A 21627-nucleotide genomic window follows, 5' to 3' on the forward strand; every position below is an offset into this window, starting at 1 on the left:
ATTAAATCCGATCAAATTATTTTGATAATAATATAGATTAAATATCTCTCTCCCTCTCTCCATTCTTATGAAAGATTGGACGTTGCATTCAAATTTCGAAAATTTGATTGACCAATCAGAAACGAAAAATACTTTGTCATTCTCGTTGCTGATTGGTCAATTCGAAACTTTCAGCAGCAAACAAAACTTATTTGAAGTTAATATTTGAGGCGTATGTTTCCACTCTCAATAATGACTATTCTACGATTGATGATTTAATGCGCATGCGCGAAAAAAGAAGTCTGCTATCAACATTAATCTATCTAAATTAGGTTAAGTTAAATAACTTTGCACAATATTTTATTTTCTTCGATTTACATTATTTTAAAATAAACATTAGACACATTATATATCTGTTAAATTAATTTTTATAAAACGATTGGATGTGTGTACGAAAATAACAATAATGGAGAAGAAAGGTACTAGAATTAGTAGATTGTAAATATTTACTAACAATATGTGAATCGATAGATTATAAATATGAATAATAATATATTAAATATTATAAAGAATTTCTCGTCAATAATAATTTTTTAAATATGTTTTAAAATTACAGAAATTTCTCGATATTTCAATGATATTATTAAAAATGAGAAGGATGTATCTGCTGGCATGGCTGCCATTCGTACCTTACTAAAAGTATTGGAACATTCAAAATGTAAATATATAATACACATATTCTATATTTATATATTTTATAACAAATATATATTTAATATATATATGTCTTACAATATGTATATATATATGTAAACATATATTGTAAGTTACATATATATATATTGTACCTGACATTTATACTAATAAATTCTTGATTATAATAAAGTATTGAAAAATGTAATGTTTTTGATCAGAGTAAAATGATAATTTTACATGTTTTTATTGCTATTATAGCTGAAACAGTTCAAGAGCTCCGAATTTGCTTACAACATGCAATTGATGCTATGCGCTCCACAGAAACTCCAGTTACTGCAATTGCTTCAGGAAGTGAATTGTTTCTGCGTTTTATCACATTAGCAACATTAGATTCTCCTGTAAGAATATTAATATTTTTATTTTGGATACTCTCTTTTTATGTATATATTTTTTTAAATATATATAAATAAAATATATATTAAAAAAAAAATAAATTATAGATTATATTTGTTTTAATATTTATTTTTATTATAAAAATGTATCTATTTTATTAATGTTAGTATGCATTTAAGTCATTTGCAGAATGCAAAGGAATTATGCTGGACAGAGGCAAAGTATTCTATGAAAAATTAGTTGCAGCACGAGGAAAAGTAGCTAAAGTAGCAGCAAATTTTATTACTGATGGTTCGGTAAGGATAAATATTCAAGAACATATAAAATATTTTCACAATTATTTTCTATTGTTTTATTTTTTATTAGACAATACTTACACATTCAAAGTCCAGAGTAGTACTACAAGCAATGAAAGAAGCTGCTGCAAGTAATAAAATATTTGAAGTATATGTAACGTCATCATCACCAGATAATAAAGGGTATGTGTAAATCTCTTTTACACAAGAAATGTTTTTTATTGCAATTATAAATTTTATATCTATACTTTTTTATCTAAACTATATTTTATCTTCAATTTTTCGAGCAGAGAAGAGATGTGTCAAACTTTAACAAAATTGGGAATATCATGTACAGTAATATTAGATTCCGCAGTTGGATATGTGATGGAGCAAGTAGATATGGTGATGGTTGGAGCAGAGGGTGTTGCAGAAAGCGGTGGTGTAATTAATAAGGTATGTAATACTTGGAAATGTGTATAATTGACAATGTACAATTGTTTAAAAATATTTTTCAATTTTTTTATAGATAGGTACATATACAATGGCAATATGTGCAAAAGAAGTAAAAAAACCATTTTATGTACTAACAGAAAGTTTTAAATTTGCGAGAATTTATCCTTTGAATCAAATAGATTTACCTAATGAGTTTAAGGTAAATATATGTTTATTTTTATATTGTGATTTAATTCTATTCCATATTGTGATTTATTTCCATTAAAAAGAATGCAAGAGAGTTTTGATGTCTGCTTAAAAAAATATGTAATATTATCATTGCAGTATACATCCAGTACTTTAAATAATAATTTGAAAAAGGAACATCCTTTAGTGGATTATACTCCACCTCACTACATCAGTCTATTGTTCACTGATTTGGGAATTTTAACGCCTTCGGCTGTTAGCGACGAACTCATTAAATTATACTTATAATTTGAAAAGTTTTTTCATACAAATGGTGAGTCGTAAATTTTGTAATACAAGAATGTCGTGTATGTGTAATTTATTAATAAGTTTCTCATTTTTTTATGAGGATGTAAAGATTAAATTAATTGGAAATATAGAATGTATTTTTGTAAAAGAGCAATATGTATAGTCTTTATTAATTTATTGTTATTTTACAGCAACATTGAGTATTTGTATATGGAAACAAGATACACGTCTTTTCGTTAAATTGCACACATTGTGATAACAAGGAATAAATTGTGTCTGTATACGTGAATTATGTTGAATTATATTAGTTGTAACATCAGAGAGAGAGAGAAGGGATTTCTTTATATTACAGTCTTATATCTATTTATAAAGACTGCTTACAATGCATGCAATGTATAACATTGTTATATAAAAGTGCAAGAAATGTAGAGCATCTAATATCGATTAATATGGGAAGAATGTTGAATATGTTACAGTAAACTTAATAAATTTATAACAAATGATATACATACACGCATTTACGTTCTATTTCCAGCTCGATTGTATATTGCACAGCAATAATGAAATATAAAATTACTCATTGGAAGAGTTCTTATAATTAAAATACTATATAGCAAATTGCTTAATTTTAGTTTCTCTAATTTCTCAATTGTGTATATCAGACTAAAATGTTTGAAAACTTAAAGTAAATAATAAATGAGTGATTTTTGCACATTTCTGCATATTTCTTTTCAATAAGATTTTACACATTTTTTAATACTTATGTAATTTTTACATATATAAATATAAATGTATGAGAAGAAAGTTTAGTTGAAATTGATATTATATATTCAATTTTTAAATATTGTTGATAAATTTGTTGAAGCTTAATTTATATATATTATGATTATATACATAACTAAACAAATAACATTGGTCAGGATGCATTACATATGCAACATAATTATATACTGCTATTTAAATATACAGTTAAATATAGTAAAACTTTTATATTAGAAATTACAAGAAATATATATAGAATCGCGAGAATTGTATACTTTATGTATATATATGTACATAATTAATAATATTTTCGTCATGATTTTGATTTTCATGAAAAATCAATTTACAATAAATATACAAATGCAAGATATGTATCCCAATATGTTTTTTGTCAATTTAATGTATATATAATGTCCCTTGTATGTATGTCAAAGATTCTAAAAACTTAATAAAAAAACAGATAACAATAGAACTAAATAAATAAGTCTACTAATGTTTTGCATTATAATCATGAATACACATAACAATAAAAATACATATATATCCAAATAAACTATAGAAAAGTGACAACAGTATCACTTAATGCAAAATAAGCTGAATTATTGCGTGTATGTGTCTGGGTCTGTGTGTATGTGTGGACGGAGAAATATATAATAATTTATAATACATAATAATTAAACATATATTACGAAAAAACGTAAACAATGGCGTTTACGCGATTTCGCAATGACGTATAATAATGGCAACTTAATATAATACGTGTTTCTTATACTAGTATATTCATACCAGAGATATATTATGATATATCCATGGTATATATACATACGTATACAAATATATACTTACAGAATAAAATACAGTTTGGTTGTGAGCATTTCATTCTTTTAAAACCTATCTTCTAGATATCAACTTGAATTTTATATAATTCGTAAATTATACAAAATAAGTCAGGAAATTATAGCACCAATTTATACTTTTTATTTGTGCTGTTTGTCCACTTAATAGTACTCTTAATACTTATAGATATGCTTGAGACAGCGTTTCAACCACGGTGAATATTTGATCGAAATGTGGTCGTTTCTCGGGTTCGTATTCCCAACATCGTAACATTAATCGATATATCTCTTCGGGTGTCCCATCCGGAGCTGGCATTCGATATCCTAATGTCAACCATTTAATAAATTGTCAAAATAAAATAACGAATATAAAAAATATATCAAGAATAATATATATTGATATTGATCTGTAAATTAATGATTTATCGATTTTTTTTGTCTCACCTGCATCTATCTTTTCGCGTGCTTGCGAATTGGACATACCACTATACGGATTGCCGCCTTTGGAAAATATTTCCCATATTAAAATTCCATAACTCCATACATCACAGAGGGATGTGTATTTACCTGAAACAGCAGTAAAGTATTAGAATAACATTAAAACTGTCATATTTATCAAAATATGAAGAAAAGACTTTACCAAAGTTCAAGGCCTCTGGTGCAGTCCACTTAATGGGAATTTGTTTCATACCATCTGAGACGATATATTCTTCCTCTTCCCTCGACATTCCAAAGTCAGAGATTTTGACTATGCACTCGTATCCTAAGAAGATATCGCATTGGATATTATAATACATTTATCAGTGAATTTGTTGGATTCAAAAAGATCACCTGAATAATTGAAATAGAATTATTAATATTTCTATTTACCTACGAGACAGTTGCGAGCGGCTAAATCTCTATGAATGCAATATTTAGATTCCAAGTAGCTCATACCAGCTGCAGCATCTTTACACATACGCAATTGTTCCCGCTGTGTTATTGTACTAGTATTCTTTCGTAAATACGTAAGTAACGAACCACCTAAAGTTAGCGCAATTAATATTAATAGTATATAAATGTATTGCAAATTTTTAATACAATAGCGATGTCTATGTAATTATTAGAACAATATTATCGACTTACCAGGTACCAATTCCATCACAATCATAATCGGCTGCTTTTGAACACATATACCAATCAATTTGACTATGTTCGGATGATCATATTGCTTCAATATTCTCCCCTCTTGCAAAAATTTACGTTTTTGTTCGTCTGGTAACGTTACTTTGCACGTTTTCACGGCCACATCAGTCTTACCGGTCTTCAGTTGCGCCTTGTAAACATCTCCGAAATTTCCCTGCAAATCACGCCGTATTATATTGTGATGTATAATAAGCACTGCATCTATGTAAAATATAGTTATTGTGCATCAGCCTACTCACTCGACCTATTTTCTCCAAAAGCATGACATCATCGTTATTAAGCTCCCATCGTTCGCGCAAAATTGGCGTTTTAAGAATAGCACCGGATCGACTAGTCACTGGCAAACCGGATAGCCACTGATGCGCGATCAATTCTTGAATAGATGAAAATGTAGGTCCCTCAAATCTATATTGACCCTACAATTAATACATTTTTATATATAATCTATTTTTTCTCTCTTCACAAAATTTGTAATAATAAATAATTCTGTTATATCAGAATTAAATTATAATTAAATATTACATATTAAATTTTTAGATGTTGATTTATAAATTTTTATTTATGCTTGTTCTCACCTCTGAAGTTTGTACAATAAAATGCTTGTGTCCATCCCAACAAACGGATAAAACTATTTGACATTCATCGTTTCTCATTGTTTCGCGTACTAAAAAATCTCCTTCGTTGACAAGTAGTCTTACGACTTCTTCTCTCGGTAGAACCCCGTGAAACCACTCCTCCTCTATAAGATCGCCAGTCCCGTTACTTTTTTGGTTGTTAGTTAAATGCAACGGTACCTATAGATAAGTTTAATTTATTAAATAAATATTAATAATAAAAAATATAAGTGGTATAATTGTATTTGCAATTTTAATTATTGCATATGTATTTTTATGTTTGCAACATATATTTCTACATAAAAATATAAGTGTACACAAACTTTAGTAAAAACATGCATTTGTATGCAAAGTTTTCATGCTTTTTGCTAAAATATAATTTAATAATAAAACATATGAATTATCCTTGTTATATATATTCATGCAACATTTTCTAATTGTAATAAGGTATGTAAATAATTTCGAATCTGGTAGCAAAATCATTTTCGTATGAGCTTTGAATTAATCTTTGTGATAATAAAAAAAATATCAAATAAAAAATTTTAATACTATCTAGGTCTGCATGATAGTATATCATTACACAAAAATTCACAATAGAGTCGAGACTAAAAAAGATATGTTATGTTGTATGTAGAGCCTATATTTTACTATGTAACGACACAACGAAAAACGAACATGTTATCATTTTGTGCGATTCGGCGCGGTGAACGTACACACGAGCACTCAGATATCACACGCATAAAGTGTAACACATACAACAGGGGGGATATTATTGTCTGCTTTGGCTGTAGGCCCTTCACTATTTGCCCTAATTAGTCCGTTTTTCGAATCATTAATTGTCGGCATAGATTTGAAAGGTGATTTTAATATTGTCATAAATCGTTGATTTCTCCTTAATGTAAACAGACCACTGTCTATGACTCTCTTTCTCTGTAAAGTATCAAGTCTCACTAACTTAAAATTTCAGGCAACTTAGTGTTTAATGGAAAAAGACTAATTAAATTTGATATTATTTTTGCATTAATTTTTAAGTTATAAAATAACTTTTTAACTATCCAAGATCTGATTATGATATTAAAAAACTACAGGAACATAATACACTTTATATATTAGATTATAATTGAAAAAATTATGATTACTATAATTAATAAAGAAAAAGTATGCTTTACTTACTTTATTATTTGTAGGTGAATCAGTGAAAGAGCCTTCCACAGAGAGGTCGCAACCAGAAGGTAATTCTTCACAGCCTAATTCGTTAAGCGCACTCCTAATGACTTCCACCTGTCTTTGTAATTTTTTCTCCTGACAACGTAATTTCAGCTCTTCTCTTTCGCGAGAATAGTCCAAGATTGAAATCCTAACACAAAATATACAAAAATACGTTTAAAAACGAATTAATTAGAAAACAAAAAATTCAGTGATAATAAAAAAATTGACATTAATATATAATATTATACAAAAATTAGATGATTTATATACTTAGGGTCGCTATTATTTTCTTGTAGAAATTGTGGGCTCTGTCGATTTTGTTGTGTAGTCTTGAGAGAAGCTTCAAGTTCCGTAAGACGACTTCTCAACCAATCTATAGTTAGATTATCTACAGTCAGCTTATTTGGCGTTAGTTTCCCTGAGGTATCATCTACAAGATTCTCGTCAAACGTGAATCTGATTGGAGATGCTGGACTAGTCCTAAAACATTTAATTTAACATTAGAATATTTAAATAAAGGTATACATATGAAAATAATTATGAATCAGATATATACTTATGCTTTCCAATAAAATCTCTATACTCTTCAATAGGTTTAATATTATCAACTATTTTTTGCACTCGTACATGAGTTTCCAGAAATTTCTCTGTTGTAAAATCCGAAAATTTTACAATATCCTGTAGTACTCCTTTCCTGAAAAATTGTGAGTATTATTTGAAGCATTATATATAAAAATAATAATCATTAATTTTTATAATAAAAATGTGTTTACCTTCTCCATTTCTAATTGTATGCAAATAAAAAAATTAAAAAACAATATTAAAATCTCACTTGCAAATAATAGTAGAAATAATATAGTAATAGGATGCTTTTCTTTGTTAATGTCTCCATTTATGCATAGAATATTTTCAATAAAGTACACCAAACTCACCAAGATGTTATAAATTCTTGATGAATAGCTTGTTGCCGATGAAGCAAACTTGGCAAATAACAGGTTCTTAAATCGTGTTCACATTCTGTCACAGCACCTAGTAATAATACGTATTCATTGTGTGTTAGATGAAGTTTTCTACATGCCTTTTGATATTTTTCTCTTACTTCATCTAACTTGCGGCCACTTCTACCAGCTAAAAAGTATTGTATTATTATATCATTTCTATATTATACAAATATGTTTAGGATCATTCAGAGCAATTTCAAATATAAAACTTACATTTTACATAATACTCTTCAAACCGTGACCTCGCTAATTTATATATTTCCAGATTCTTTTGATACTCCAGTTTTTTCCTAGTTACATCATCTGTCAACTTGAAAATAATATACAATATAAGAAACAATATAAACCAAATAAATTAAAAAAAAAGTACGTGAGTAAAAGAATGTTACAATCAAAACTAAAAATTTTTCTCATTTATATTTTATTGTTGCAGAGTCTAAATCTTTTACTTACTTGTTGAAACTGATTAGTCAGCCAGGTCTGCTCCTCTTGATAAAGCTTTCTGGCCTTTCTCCTTTCCGTATACAATGTACTCAAGTGATCCAGAACAATATTTTCAATAGAGTCTGCATGTTGCTTAATCAATTTCGCCGTCTGATCGATAGAGTCCATAATATCTCTCCAGCTCTATTAGAACACGACATTTCTACAGATACCAGACACCCAGCGGCTGACCACCAGTTGTAAACACAAATGAACAATTACCTGCACTATGAGACTGCCAACAAGATCTTCATTGCGCTCAATTTTCTTTCCCTGAACGATCAGCGAGGAAACCGTAGAAGCGTATTCCCGATCGGACTTGACCTTTACTATAAGGCATCTTCGCATCGTGTCCAGAAGCTTGATCTCGGCGTCCTGGCGAGCCAGCAACGCCTCGTGCGATGCTTGGCCCTGCAGGCTCGTGGAGAAGCCCATCTTCGTGGCGGGATAAATTATATCAGCTAACAGTTACGATAAAAACGCGTTTAACGGCGACGCATTCTTAGCTTCCTTTGAGAAAACGGGAAATACTCCGAATCCGATCAGCAGAATGATTTCTCTGACATTTGGCCCGAAAATTCTCGACGTACCCTGGACGACGTGTCCAGGATCATTACATGACCGCCAGGTACGGGCTGCTACCGTTATACGGCCGCGTAACGTCTCCTCGCAGCTCTGAGATCAACATTTATATTTATACCAGTCTCCCGAAATCGTACGGAAAAATGCACCTTTACCAGAGCAGCAAAATACCGCCATTGGATACGTCGCACGATGATATCGAGCAAGGAGGTCTGCCGTGACAGACGGAGAATAGTTCCCGCTGTGTCGCTTCGTCGAACCCACGTTGACATTTCAGTTTGACAGTTCACAACGCGCGACGCGACACGTCCCAGCCAATCGCGTGTCACTTCGCCGCGCGCCAGCCAATCAGCTTCTCGCTCTCGCGGACAAGCTGCGAAGCGATTGGCTGTCGCGTCGCGCGCGGGAGCCAATCGTAGCCGAGGAATTTAGATTTTGGAATGTGAAATAAATGCGTATAATAAAATTATATAATATATAATAAAAATTATTTCTCTAAACTTTTTTCTTATATATAACGATAATTTTTTTAAACAAACTTTAATTAAGTTTAGCAAATATTTAAGTACTCATATTCAACATTTCACACGTTTTGAATTTAAATACGTCACACTCTCGACAATCGACACCTTTCATCACGCAAACGCCAGATAGATATCAGCCCTGCAGTCTACGCTACTCCGTATTACGAACAAAATCGAGGAAAGGGGTTCGTCTGACTTCTTCGAGGGTACAGATCTTCCATTCGACAATGAAAATGCAGGGAACGAGTTTCGCTAGCTTGAAAAAGCATCCAGCTGTGAGATTTAAATATGATTAATAGATGCGCGATTCATCGCACGTTCAATAAATTTTTTTCTCTCTCTCTCTTTCTCTTTCTCTCTCTTCTCATTCCAGCTGATCCCGCTGTACTTCTGTATAGGATTAGGAGGTGCCGGAGCGGTGTTATATACGTTACGTCTGGCGCTTCGCAATCCTGACGTCTCCTGGGCGAATAAGAAGGAGGCGGAGCCGTGGAACTACTACAAAGAGAAACAATATAAGGTGAGAGTAATAATCGTAGTTTGTTTCAATTGTCAGCGATTTTAGATTCTAGATTGCTCTGAATGTTTGCTTCTGTTTATATTAACGTTTGTCTTTTTTTATTTACAGTTTTACGCTCCGCAAACGGATTACAAAAATATGAAAAGCCCAGCACCTGAATATTGAGCTGCGACATGTAAACTAGTATTTGTTGTAGGAATAAATTGTTGTAAAATACTATCTCTAAGTATCTTATCTCTAGCTTCTTATTGTGACAGAGTGAAAAGAGCGCTGCAATTTTAAGTTATTTCTTTGAAAAAAATCCATTATTATTAAAATACACTATGTAATGTAATTTTAAACAAAGAAGATTTAATATTTAATAAAAGAATAATCTTTACATATCTTTACGACTTTATGACTGCAGTGTTGATGAAGAAAACGAATAAGTTTTATTTTGCATATATCTTATATTAGGAAAATAATTTTCTCACAAAATGTTCTAATTATTTTGCGACAAGTTATTTTATTTTATTAAAATATATGTCAATGAAATAGAAATAATTTTATATATATATATATATATATATATATATATATATTATAATACTGTTTTTCTTTCTTTCTCTTTTTCCCTAAACATATGTTCAAAACAAATATTAACAATATATATTGTTATAACTTTATGTCTTTTGTTTTATCTTGGCTTATAATAGAAAATAAATGATAGGTTCATATTATGTGCCTTCCTTATTATTTATTCATGTTTCTATAGAATGAGGTTCTAAAAGAAGAGGACATGTGCAATTGAAATACAGAGGGTTGCACTTACATTATATAAGTATATACAAAGATTTTGATTTATTTTAAGACTCTTATGCAACCGATATTTACAAAACATTAATTAATGATCGAAGTTAAATAGTGAAGGCTGATTTTTTTGCAAAAAACTTTGACATCGAAATTAGTTTCTAACCTTTTTTCGTATTTTCTTTCTATTTCTTAATTTGACATTAATTCGCATTTATCTATGGATCAAAATTGTTGCATCGTTGCATAAAAAATTATAATTTATAGAGATACATAATATTGTTGGGGATAAATAATAAGCTATATTTAACAATGTTGATTACAGATTAAGAGAGAGAGAGAAAGAGAGAGAGAGAGAGAGAAAGAGAGAGAAAGAGGAGAGATAGTTTCTATTATGTAATACATAAAATACTATTATATAAGCAAGCATTTTTATTTCCTATTATTTTTCGTTCGTGCAACAATTCTGTTAAACCATCGTCAATATAAATATTTAAAATGGTCTCAGCATGGGAAGATTTTTATGCAATGCATCCTCCTCCTCAAGATTTGTCACAAAATGAAAATGCTCTGAAAGAATTTATTCAGAAGCACTTAGACGAGGGCAATAAAGTTGTATTAGTAACAGTGAGTACAATTTAATGTTACTCAGTTAATAAGAAATTTTCTATGATATTTTCTCTAACTCTTGAATGTTACAGAGTGGAGGTACAACGGTACCCTTAGAACATAACACTGTACGATTTGTAGATAACTTTAGTGCAGGCACAAGAGGATCTGTTTCTGCTGAATACTTCTTAGAGCATGAATATGCAGTTATTTTTATGTACAGGTAATAGAGATTTCTTATATATTTTATTTAGTACAAATCAATATTATATTAATATACTTTTATATTTCACAGAGTCAAATCCTTGGAACCATTCTCAAGACATTTCATTGGACAAAAGTTTTTAGATTTGCTAGAAATATCAGATAATAATAATGAAAATCCTGTTATTACAGGTAAATTACGTATAATATAAAATCAATCATATGTAATCAATATGAGATTATTAATAAATCATACATTTATGTGTTTGTAGTTTCATCCGAATATGCACAGAAGGTAGCAACAGTACTGCAAAAATATAAAAAAGCATTAGATCAAAGGAAATTGTTAGAACTCACTTTCACTACTCTTTCTGAATATCTCTGGCTGCTCCGATCTGCTTGTCAAGCATTAGCACCTATGGAAAACAGAGCTATTCTATACTTAGCAGCAGCAGTCTCAGATTTTTACATTCCTTCTAATGAAATGGTAAACATATAAACAAATTTGTACATTTTACATTTAAAAGAAATATTTCTATTATTTAATATAATCAATTCTTTTTCAGTCAGTTCATAAAATTCACTCAACAGGACCACCAACTATATCTCTTCAATTAGTACCAAAGATACTAGCTCCATTAGTTAGTTTATGGGTACCGAAAGCATTTGTAGTGTCCTTTAAATTGGAAACTGATGAAAGTGTGTTAATTTCCAAAGCAAGAACTGCTCTCAATAAATATCACCATAATGTAAGTAATTATTATTAATATATTAACAAATAAATATATATATATATATATATATATATAATTAAAAGTTTTTTTTCATAAATTCTCCAAGATATATTTAAATCTTGAATTTTTTTAGCTTGTAATAGCAAACATGTTGCAAACTAGAAAGCAACAAGTGGTAATTGTAAGCAAAGAGACAGATTATATTCTGTCTCTTACAAATGAGCAATTAAATACTGGTGATGAGATTGAACAATTAATTGTAAATGACATTGTTGAAAAGCATACAAAATTTATGTGATCTAAATAAGTTAATTGATTGACTATTACAAAATAGATATAGATATTATAAAATATTAATTTTAATATTTCTATGTAAAATGCATTTTAAAGACATTATAATTAGATAAGTTTTATTAATGGGATACTCAGGTTTAATATATATTAATTCATACATGTATGAATACACACATGTATATATTTAGGTGTACAGACTTAAGTTATAAATGACTATTTTATACAACAAATATTTTACATTCACATTTTTGTACAGATTATAATAGGCATGAGTAAAAGCTTGCTTAGGACACATTGATATTGATTAAAATGAGATATATTGTAATAGATCCTCTATTAAAATAACCATTTATTGTTTTGTTAATCTGTATAAATTATCTTATAAATGTTTACTGCCTTATGGAATTGTTTTATGTGTATATTTATATTATCTGAATTATGTATATATACATACATATACAATTCAAATGATATAATATATATAAATGCGCGCAAGTATAAAATAAAAGTGAAGAAACTTTAATTTTTAAAACTAGCTAAATACATATTAATCTTATCTATCAATTGTCTGTCTGTTGGTCCGCATTGTGCTAGTACAAATGTAAGAGCAGAAGTATCTTTTTGATCAAATGCTGTTTTTGCTGCTTCACTCAGCATACTGCACAAAAAATAGCAATTATATGTATTACATATACATACACACATATATCTAATTTAAAAAAAGTACAACTTTTTCATATACTTACTTTAATTTTACTAGATACTTTACTTTGAGATCATCTTTAACTTTGACTAAGTATTTTCTCGCTTCTAATTTTTCATTATATTTGAGACATTCATCTACAAATGGCTGTAAAAAAGGGTTAAAATAATTTGTTACAATTGATAAATAAATAAATGTATATAACTGTATAAAAATAATGCAAATTTAGGATATTTATATCATTATACCTCATAGCCGATAGGAGACTTTTTACTTTTTGAGAATTTCTCCAAATCGCTCCACAGACCTTGTTCTGCTAGACATTGTATCTTTAACCACCAATATCTGTCAAAATATACTATTTAATATAAAGTAAAATATAAATATAATTCGCTATTATAAAAATTGAAATATACCTCCGATCTGGTATTTTATACTCTGATCGTAATTTATCCGCCAATTTCAATTCATTACGCAATAATAATATTTTTACAGTATCATGTAGAGGCTTTCCAACGATTGACTCGTGTAATGTATCCTCTAAAGATCTCTGATACTTTAATAACTTTATCTGTTCTTCTGTTAGTGATGCATTGGTGTCATTACGAGCCAATCTGAAATTTTCTTGTGCAGATTGCAATAATGCATCTCTCGACATGGTGTTCTAAAAATGCGTTCAATATACCTTTATTTATTCAATGTAAAAAAATACAAATATGCAAAACTATAATCTTATTAACCTTTCGTTGATAACTCTCAGTGATAAACCACACTGCTTGCGAATGAAAGTCGTCATACTGATTATAAATATCGCGTAATGTCTCTCTATTATGACTTTGACAGTATTTAATATATAATGCCATTGCTAGAGGGCAATGCATTATAGACATCTGCATTACAGATCAATTATAAGTATGAATCTTATATATATATATATATATATTGCACTTAGAATAGATTATTTTATTGCTTACTTGAAAATCTCCGAGAGTCATATTCTCTCTAAGATGCAGAATGACGGTATAGACTAGATCCGTATTACCACTCTCTACTGCTTTATGTAAAGCGGCTCGTTCCTCGCCGAGCGTTAATAGCAAGGGTACTTGTTGATGCGCACGCGGTTCATAGTCGATTAACTAAAATACACAAATATAATTGTAATAAAACATATACTGCTTTATATATTTATTAGAAATTAGTAGATTTACTTTAATAGCTAATTGTTTTCGCCCACAATCTGCTGCCCTCTTTGCAATTTCACTGTACGAAACACCAGGAGCATATCCTAATTTATCAGCTATCTCTTCTGCTATTTGTTCTTTATCCAATTGTGTTTGTTTCACCTATAAAAAATATGTATATTGTGTATATATACAAATGTATTTCGAAAGATATATAATAACTTATAATAACAATAACTTTTAATATTTTATTGTTTATTATTTAATTTACCTTATAGCAAGCCCAATGTGCGAGTATTCTACTTTCTCCATCAATCTCGGGTAATTGCAAGTGACGCGCTATTTGTATACTTAAATAATAATGTCTTCGCACTACTAATCTGTCTAGTAGTACTTGATTTGTAAGAACATTAAATCTGGCATTTATAAGGATTTAAATAAATTTTTAATCGTTAAAAAATAAAAAATAAAAAATTTTTTCACAAGAGATACAAAAGGATACTGTGTATATGTTAGTGGAATACCCACAGCAGGATGTCTCACTGCATTCAAGACTCTCAAAGTTCTGCACATTTGAACATAATATTCCGAATCCATTCTTTTGCTGAATCCTTTTCCAAACTTGGCAGCCTGACAAGATTGACAATTATTATTACAATTTTAATGTTCTGATAAAATGTATGTTTATTTAAACTTACTCGCATCAAAATCTTTTGCGTTTCAAAATCAAACTCGTGACTTGCTCCGTCGATGCACGCTTTTATCGCAGAGTCCAGTTTATCTTTCACTAGATCTATGTAACTGTCAGCCTTATGACTCTTTTTCTGAAATTGCTTAGAGGCTTCCAGGAGATACGAAGCGGGATCCGTCGAGTTGATTCTAAATATTCTTTGCACGACATTTGGTACTTTTTGTATCATTTCGTGGGAGCAGCTCGAAAGTACACGCACTCCGTCGATTTCTGTAACCAAGTGTACCGGACCGTCGTAATTGTATACTATAGTCTCAGCTGTACGTCCTACCACCATTATTGCACTGTCCCAGCTGCATACCACAGCTTCCGTGCCACACCTGCAAAAATATTTGTAAAATCCTCTGTAATGTATCCTCTTGGACTTCTCAAAAATTATTCTATAGTAATTATTATCAGAGTTTTTATTTCAACAATCTAATTATATAATTATCTTTACTGACCAGGCTATATTTGTCAAAGGTTCTTTCATATTTGTATAGCATTCACAATATTTCTCCCTGAAGTCTATTGAACCGATATACAAGTGTCCAGTGTCAGCATAGAGTGCAATATGTCGATAATTACCAGATACAGTCATTGCTATCACACTGTTAATCTTGTTGCTGAAGAGATTGTTCTAAAAATGAGTCAAAGCTTTTATGAAATAACGATTCTCATATAAATTTAGTTAAGAATTATATTAATGATGATATTATAAATTATGTAATATTATACTTACAAATGCAAATGTGTTTTGATGGGATTGCTGAATTACAAATATTCCTTCTCTATTTGACAAAATCACCTGTGTTTCCCTATCATAATGTACCATGCACCAACAATCAATTGATCCACCATATCCTAAAAACAATAGTCATAATAATTCACAAGAAATATATATATATATATATATATATATATATAAATATATGTAGAAATATATTATATTATATTTACTTGGCATATCAGTAATTGGTCGAACTTTAGGCTCGGATACATTGTTTACCAGAAATATACGATTAGTAGATGTTAAAACAGCTATCCCGGTGCTGTTAGATGTTGCGAAGAATTTTGCATCAACAACTTTAGTATCTTTAGCTGCCTTAAAAATAAAAAGATTACTGCATATAAAGAAATGTCATCAACAGCAGAATGATTTATGTTACAGTTAGCTTACATTTCCCATGCTGAAAGTATGCTGATAAGTTCCAAACATGTCATATATTAGAACCATTCCATCATCTTGTACACACAACAATTCCTCCTGTTGCGACCAGCCAAATGTTATCAACTGTCCGCTGCTCCACTGAAAAAATATTAAATTAAAATGTTATTTAGAAATACTTGGCTATATAACAATTTGAAATATTTGACAAACAATGATGTGTTTTAGTTGGAAGTAAATGTTTAATAAATAGTTCTTTATAAAGCATGTCTTTGCATTAAAGTGATCTCACTTGTAATCTGGCTGTCAATTTTCCTGATGCTGTGTACAGTAATATTAAAGGCTTGCTAGCTCCTTGAACTTTGACAAGCTTCTTGGGGTTTCTCGTTACAGCAATGGAACCTCCATAAGGAGCAGCCACTAATAAATTATTAATAGAAATTTCCTGCTGGAAGGATATCGGGTACAGCTCAAATTTTCTGCAAATGTCAAACGTTTTATTTTATTGTACAGCTTTAATTTTCATTTCATTGAATGTATATACAAATAACTATGCAATATAACCTTGCGTGTCATAAAAATTTAATATCTGATCTATTTACCGAAAGTATACGTCTCGTCCTAGAGGAAACCAATCGGCAGTTAACATAGCCGACATTTTTTAAGCAATATTATAATCGATGACAAATATTTTGACAGATCGTCTGACAAATATTTTGACAGATTACACACTGCTCGTAGACATCTTGGATTTTTCGAGCGCATGCGCATTAAAACTCCTTTTTTGCGCTACGCATGCGCAAAAAAACAAGCTTCATGATAACAGATTAGCAAGTTAGGTAGGGTTAGCACAAAGAAAAACATGGAATAGTGTCGCGACGACGCGAGTGAAATTATTTTTTAGTAGTGTTTTATGTTTGAAAAGTAACGGAATATCAAAAACAGAGAAGAGGACCATGGAAGAGAGGAAGCACAGACATTATCTTCATCATCTCATTAATGTATTCCCGACTATCCACGTCGACGTCGACGTCGACGTCGACATCGACATCGTGGACAGACCACCTAACGCTCGCATAAACCAGCTGGACATTTTCCTTCTGGCTTGTTCCATACTTATGCATATTGTGGATATGTGTTTCGATTATAACATCGCTGTTCAATATCTTTTGGTTGGCCAAGTAACATATTTCGTTTGGACAATTTGCCTTATCCTGATTCCATCCTTGATAAATGTTATAATCAGCAAAAGGATGCAACATCAAGATAAAGAAGTAAAATATATTTTATTTCATTTACTCCAGCTAATTGAATTATATTAATAATATTGTATGTTATGTATATTTTTTACAACTTATCTGAATATGTTTGTACAGAGAAATTCTAATGCAGATGCACTAGATGATCATAAAACAACGCGTTTAATGATCACAAGTAAATTATATTTCGCGATTGCTGTTGTCTTCCAATTAGCGCCAGTTATACATTATTGGGAAACTTTGAAGTATGCGTTAAAAGCACGAAAATGTGAGAAATCTGGAGATCGTACCAGTGAAAGACGATATTACTTGAAAATGCTCAAAGAAGATCAAGATGTTGCATTGCTAAGGGTATTTGAATGTTTCTTGGAAGCTGCACCGCAACAAATTCTGCAACTCACTCTAATGCTAAAGCATTATGATAATAGGATTAATCTTGCATGTACTGATATATTATTTCATTGCATTATTAAGCTTTAATGTTTTTGTATTTTATAAATCTAAATAATCTCAAAGTATAGAGTAAAATTAATTAGAATAATGTTTAATACACAAAAAATTATCTTAGATATTTTCAATGTTATTATTTGCAAATTTATTGTCACAATAATTTATGTACAAGTTTACAGTCTGTGATACAAAATCAGATATTTTGCTATTACATCAAACTTTAATTAATATTTCAATTGTATAAATCTTATATAAATGCCTATGTATGAGTATGCATATATTTTAAATAATTTTCTTAATTAGCTTCTATATTTTTTTCAGTGGTACATCAAGCAGGTAGCATTATCAGCTCACTTGTGAGCATGGGTTGGGCAATGGCTAGTTATCATCGCAGCATTCGATTAGCTCAACAAGATAAATCTAATATCAGTACCATAGGAACTATTTTACAATTTTTCTGGCATTTTCTTATTACAGGTACACATATATCCAATAATTAATATACAAAATTAAATATTATTCATCACACACTTTGTATCAAAATAATATATTTTTTAAAATTTATTTTAAATTTATTTAATCATTTTTATCATTGTGATTGTAGTGGCAAGGATCTTATCGCTCAGTGTCATTGCAAGCATCTGGCCTGTATATACCATAATATATTGCATAATACATTGGCTAAGTATGACAATATGGATTTTGATAGATTCCCATGGAATATTGGAATTTTGTCGGACTTACAGTCATCCACCACATATGCAGCCTACAATTAAAGAACGCATTTATTCCATATTATTTGCTTCTGTTATTGGCATAGTTCATATTTTTATATATCTCAATGCTGTAGATAGCAAAACATTTTGGAAACATCTATCTTTCTATGTTATCTGCTTTTTTGAAAATATTGCAGCAAATTTATTATGGCAATATGCTTGTCCTCCTGCAGTTAAAGAGGCTTGGTACTTTAATATAATCTTTATTATTTGTATCATTTCCTTTTTCTTGGGAATTACAGCAATGCTTTTGTACTATACTGTCTTTCATCCCTCAAAAAGACAACATACTTCAAACGCACCAGTTCAAGCAATGTAACTTTGATATTTATTTACTTTAAAAAATGAGAGATAAACTATACAATATGCAATTAACCTTATCTTATGACTTTTATAAATCTTATGATAAAATCTAACTCTCTCTTAATCTTTATTATGAAAAGAATCTCGGTATTATATGAAATAATTTCATTGTATAGTTTAACTTTCAAAAATTTTGCAAAATAAAATAACTCATACATTGTATTTCTACCATACATATAAAAAAAAGATAGGTAAATATAAATAAATAAATATATATTTATTCTATAAATAAATATATATTTATTTATATATATATATATATATATATATATATATATAAAATGTTGGATTTTTATTATATATATATAATCTTAAAAAATCTTTTTTATTTGCTATTGAGTTTTAATACATACAATTTTAATTATATGTATTTTAATTGATTATACTTATAAGTATTTTTATATTATCTTAAAAAGACTGCATAGAATTATTTGTGCGACACTCTTATATGTATGTATAATTAATAGGGACCAACTACACATTTTTTTCCACTGAAATTTTGATAAGAATCTTTTGACTTAAAATGATATAACATTTCTCAGGAGATTATACAGAGATTGTATGAATTTAGAGTACTATAATAGTCTAATAGAATATATGTGTAAGATTGACATATGTGATATTATTTGATAATGTTAATACTCAAGAATGTAAACTGCCGTAATATTTTCAATAATATATAAATAAATGGAAATGGAAAGAAAAATATATATTTGATATTATATTTTATGAATATAAAAATACTTTTCCTTTAAGATAAAAATAAATAGAACTAAATAAAAAATACATTCTAATCTTCTAATCTATAATTGTTTATTACAATATCAGATATCAAATAATTAAAATAATACATACTTTTTTCCTCACTTATTTTCAAAACAATCTGATCACAATGTTTGATTTTAATTAATTTTTTTTCACTTTGTTCATTTTTTATACTTACTGTAAGGTACTTAATGTACTTTTATACAAAACATACTAACAATAATAAAAACAATCTCAATATTAAAATTAAATTATAAAAAAGATACTGTGATACTATATTGATGAGAAATGTACATTTATAATTGTATTAAATACAAAAATAAATTTGTTAGAAACAATTACTATATATACATATTTTCACAATTATCAAACTTAAAAATATAATATTGTTACCAAAGAAGAAAGCACTATTTAAAAACTCTAAAAGTTCATAATTTGTTAAATTAGTAATTAAATACTGCATCTTGTATAATTTTTAAATTTTATTCTTTTATTTTTCTTTATTTAATTGAATAGATATTAACATCCAATGTAGCATACAGAATAAATTAACAACCAAAGAAATAAATCTTAACTTTGAAATATATTTTTGTTTCTTTTAAATATCAATCAACTGGATTTTGTACTACTATTAATATAAATTCTTTATCTGGTGCCACCATAATTTCATGTTTTTTGCTACGTATGCGCAAGAAAGTTAAATCATTTGTTGGATCCAAGTCACGTACGACAGAACGAGCTTTATCTGACAATTGGCTTATCAAACCTGCGTATTGAACTGTTGTTGTATTATCTAATGTTGATTTTATAGGAATACCTAAAACAGATATAATTTTATAAATTTTTGTTTACAACTACAAGTAAATCATGTCAATGATCTCATGTAATACCTTCTGCATTCACCACTATTGTTCCAACTACCCCTTTATGAGACTGAATTCGTTTCATAGTTTCTTCAACCTCTTGCGCCTTAAAATTATATATTTTATAAAAAATTTTGTCCAGAGTAATGTATATTATTACACGTAAAATTAAGAAAATGCGTACGTACCATTTTTTAATGCAAAATAATCCTGAGATTTTCTTTGAAGAATAATGCAATATAAAGATTACAATATTTAATGGTAAGCTGCAAATAAAATGCCAACCGTATTATAAAATTTATGAAATCTTTCTTTTTTTTATATTATTCCTTCAGAGATATGGTATCACTTTTTTTCCGTGCACTGTTAGGCATTAATGCATTTATTTTATAAATATATCAGATATGCCTTTTAGCTAGAAACATGGCAACGCAATGGAATAACCAATAACATCATTTGTCCTTCTCTTTCAAACATGACATCACCAAGCATGCTTATATGACTACAGCTGTGATCCACTTGACGCTACAAATGCTCCACAGCGTGCTTTTTCTCCTTTCTTTTATTATAAAGAGTCAAATAAACCGTAGCTTATATATTTTGTTTGACGTTATTTTCGCTTCGAAGCGTTTAATGGATCAATCAGAGCAAAAATCTTGAGCTTCGAAGCAAAACTAGCGTCAAATATACCTTCGACTCATAGATTTTCTAACCTAAAGATATACGTCTTTGACAGTTTATTTCTTATAG

General features: G+C 29.2%; 7 protein-coding genes across 9 annotated transcripts; 4 read left to right on the forward strand and 3 right to left on the reverse strand.

Moving 5' to 3' along the window:
• The first annotated feature begins 255 nt into the window (after positions 1 to 255).
• On the forward strand, positions 256 to 2778 carry eIF2Balpha (eukaryotic translation initiation factor 2B subunit alpha). Its single transcript, XM_029310191.2, has 9 exons — positions 256 to 458; positions 596 to 697; positions 934 to 1073; positions 1248 to 1364; positions 1435 to 1547; positions 1655 to 1799; positions 1873 to 1998; positions 2124 to 2298; positions 2465 to 2778. The coding sequence occupies exons 1-8, from the start codon at positions 446 to 448 to the stop codon at positions 2271 to 2273; spliced, it is 906 nt and encodes a 301-aa protein (XP_029166024.1). The 5' UTR covers positions 256 to 445; the 3' UTR covers positions 2274 to 2298; positions 2465 to 2778.
• Positions 2432 to 9001, reverse strand: FER (tyrosine-protein kinase Fer). 3 transcript variants are annotated; one of them, XM_085486835.1, is made up of 15 exons: positions 8586 to 9001; positions 8334 to 8507; positions 8094 to 8190; positions 7812 to 8007; positions 7436 to 7573; positions 7150 to 7359; positions 6844 to 7027; positions 6427 to 6600; positions 5632 to 5850; positions 5296 to 5472; positions 4997 to 5210; positions 4742 to 4894; positions 4563 to 4634; positions 4316 to 4438; positions 2432 to 4195 (listed from the first exon to the last, which is right to left on the reverse strand). In XM_085486835.1, exons 1-15 carry the CDS (start codon positions 8796 to 8798, stop codon positions 4053 to 4055), a joined length of 2487 nt encoding a protein of 828 aa, XP_085342961.1. In that variant the 5' UTR covers positions 8799 to 9001; the 3' UTR covers positions 2432 to 4052. The 3 variants fall into 3 exon arrangements, with proteins under 3 accessions (XP_085342961.1, XP_029166081.2, XP_085342964.1); XM_029310248.2 differs by having other exon boundaries at positions 4512 to 4634; XM_085486838.1 differs by lacking the exon at positions 6427 to 6600 and having other exon boundaries at positions 4512 to 4634.
• A 461-nt stretch (positions 9002 to 9462) lies between these two features.
• Positions 9463 to 10372, forward strand: ND-MLRQ (NADH dehydrogenase (ubiquinone) MLRQ subunit). Its single transcript, XM_029310247.2, has 3 exons — positions 9463 to 9744; positions 9843 to 9989; positions 10098 to 10372. The coding sequence occupies exons 1-3, from the start codon at positions 9697 to 9699 to the stop codon at positions 10152 to 10154; spliced, it is 252 nt and encodes an 83-aa protein (XP_029166080.1). The 5' UTR covers positions 9463 to 9696; the 3' UTR covers positions 10155 to 10372.
• Positions 10373 to 10724: 352 nt separating this feature from the next.
• On the forward strand, positions 10725 to 14752 carry Ppcs (phosphopantothenoylcysteine synthetase). Its single transcript, XM_029310206.2, has 7 exons — positions 10725 to 10809; positions 11104 to 11405; positions 11480 to 11610; positions 11683 to 11783; positions 11864 to 12078; positions 12158 to 12340; positions 12459 to 14752. Exons 2-7 carry the CDS (start codon positions 11277 to 11279, stop codon positions 12621 to 12623), a joined length of 924 nt encoding a protein of 307 aa, XP_029166039.1. The 5' UTR covers positions 10725 to 10809; positions 11104 to 11276; the 3' UTR covers positions 12624 to 14752.
• Positions 13125 to 17152, reverse strand: Vps16A (vacuolar protein sorting 16). The gene is made up of 16 exons (XM_029310220.2): positions 17004 to 17152; positions 16694 to 16880; positions 16414 to 16542; positions 16194 to 16338; positions 15976 to 16097; positions 15698 to 15873; positions 15202 to 15574; positions 15006 to 15133; positions 14775 to 14919; positions 14531 to 14665; positions 14297 to 14458; positions 14063 to 14212; positions 13739 to 13986; positions 13571 to 13667; positions 13366 to 13469; positions 13125 to 13277 (listed from the first exon to the last, which is right to left on the reverse strand). The coding sequence occupies exons 1-16, from the start codon at positions 17057 to 17059 to the stop codon at positions 13139 to 13141; spliced, it is 2496 nt and encodes an 831-aa protein (XP_029166053.1). The 5' UTR covers positions 17060 to 17152; the 3' UTR covers positions 13125 to 13138.
• Positions 17153 to 17226: 74 nt separating this feature from the next.
• LOC114936883 (XK-related protein 6) lies at positions 17227 to 19380 on the forward strand. The gene is made up of 4 exons (XM_029310221.2): positions 17227 to 17675; positions 17778 to 18102; positions 18432 to 18587; positions 18715 to 19380. The coding sequence occupies exons 1-4, from the start codon at positions 17358 to 17360 to the stop codon at positions 19203 to 19205; spliced, it is 1290 nt and encodes a 429-aa protein (XP_029166054.1). The 5' UTR covers positions 17227 to 17357; the 3' UTR covers positions 19206 to 19380.
• A 1198-nt stretch (positions 19381 to 20578) lies between these two features.
• LOC146724960 (dynein light chain roadblock-type 2-like) lies at positions 20579 to 21352 on the reverse strand. Its single transcript, XM_085486867.1, has 3 exons — positions 21066 to 21352; positions 20905 to 20983; positions 20579 to 20831 (listed from the first exon to the last, which is right to left on the reverse strand). Exons 1-3 carry the CDS (start codon positions 21066 to 21068, stop codon positions 20620 to 20622), a joined length of 294 nt encoding a protein of 97 aa, XP_085342993.1. The 5' UTR covers positions 21069 to 21352; the 3' UTR covers positions 20579 to 20619.
• Between the last annotated feature and the right edge of the window lie 275 nt (positions 21353 to 21627).

This window comes from Nylanderia fulva, unplaced genomic scaffold, assembly GCF_048542155.1.
Source record: "Nylanderia fulva isolate GAGA-0341 unplaced genomic scaffold, ASM4854215v1 Scaffold11, whole genome shotgun sequence".
Taxonomy (NCBI): Eukaryota; Metazoa; Arthropoda; class Insecta; order Hymenoptera; family Formicidae; genus Nylanderia; species Nylanderia fulva.

Bases quoted from the DNA above. Each gene is read 5' to 3' on its own strand.
- eIF2Balpha (XM_029310191.2), top strand. The intron at 698-933 runs GTAAATATATAA...TTGCTATTATAG, and splicing joins AGTATTGGAACATTCAAAAT to CTGAAACAGTTCAAGAGCTC. The intron at 1,548-1,654 runs GTATGTGTAAAT...TTTTTCGAGCAG, and splicing joins TCATCACCAGATAATAAAGG to AGAAGAGATGTGTCAAACTT.
- ND-MLRQ (XM_029310247.2), top strand. From the start codon at position 9,697: ATGAAAATGCAGGGAACGAGTTTCGCTAGCTTGAAAAAGCATCCAGCT. The intron at 9,745-9,842 runs GTGAGATTTAAA...TTCTCATTCCAG, and splicing joins GCTTGAAAAAGCATCCAGCT to CTGATCCCGCTGTACTTCTG. The intron at 9,990-10,097 runs GTGAGAGTAATA...TTTTATTTACAG, and splicing joins ACAAAGAGAAACAATATAAG to TTTTACGCTCCGCAAACGGA.
- FER (XM_029310248.2), bottom strand. From the start codon at position 8,798: ATGGGCTTCTCCACGAGCCTGCAGGGCCAAGCATCGCACGAGGCGTTG. The intron at 4,635-4,741 runs GTAAATAGAAAT...ATATCTTCTTAG, and splicing joins CGCTCGCAACTGTCTCGTAG to GATACGAGTGCATAGTCAAA. The intron at 4,439-4,511 runs GTAAAGTCTTTT...CTGCTGTTTCAG, and splicing joins ACCAGAGGCCTTGAACTTTG to GTAAATACACATCCCTCTGT.
- Ppcs (XM_029310206.2), top strand. From the start codon at position 11,277: ATGGTCTCAGCATGGGAAGATTTTTATGCAATGCATCCTCCTCCTCAA. The intron at 11,406-11,479 runs GTGAGTACAATT...TGAATGTTACAG, and splicing joins ATAAAGTTGTATTAGTAACA to AGTGGAGGTACAACGGTACC. The intron at 12,341-12,458 runs GTAAGTAATTAT...GAATTTTTTTAG, and splicing joins TCAATAAATATCACCATAAT to CTTGTAATAGCAAACATGTT.
- Vps16A (XM_029310220.2), bottom strand. From the start codon at position 17,059: ATGTCGGCTATGTTAACTGCCGATTGGTTTCCTCTAGGACGAGACGTA. The intron at 15,874-15,975 runs GTAAGTATAATA...ACTCATTTTTAG, and splicing joins ATCAAAACACATTTGCATTT to AACAATCTCTTCAGCAACAA. The intron at 13,987-14,062 runs GTTAATAAGATT...ACGCATTTTTAG, and splicing joins CTGAGAGTTATCAACGAAAG to AACACCATGTCGAGAGATGC.
- LOC114936883 (XM_029310221.2), top strand. From the start codon at position 17,358: ATGGAAGAGAGGAAGCACAGACATTATCTTCATCATCTCATTAATGTA. The intron at 17,676-17,777 runs GTAAAATATATT...ATGTTTGTACAG, and splicing joins TGCAACATCAAGATAAAGAA to AGAAATTCTAATGCAGATGC. The intron at 18,103-18,431 runs GTACTGATATAT...TATTTTTTTCAG, and splicing joins TAATAGGATTAATCTTGCAT to TGGTACATCAAGCAGGTAGC.
- LOC146724960 (XM_085486867.1), bottom strand. The intron at 20,832-20,904 runs GTATTACATGAG...TATCTGTTTTAG, and splicing joins AATAGTGGTGAATGCAGAAG to GTATTCCTATAAAATCAACA.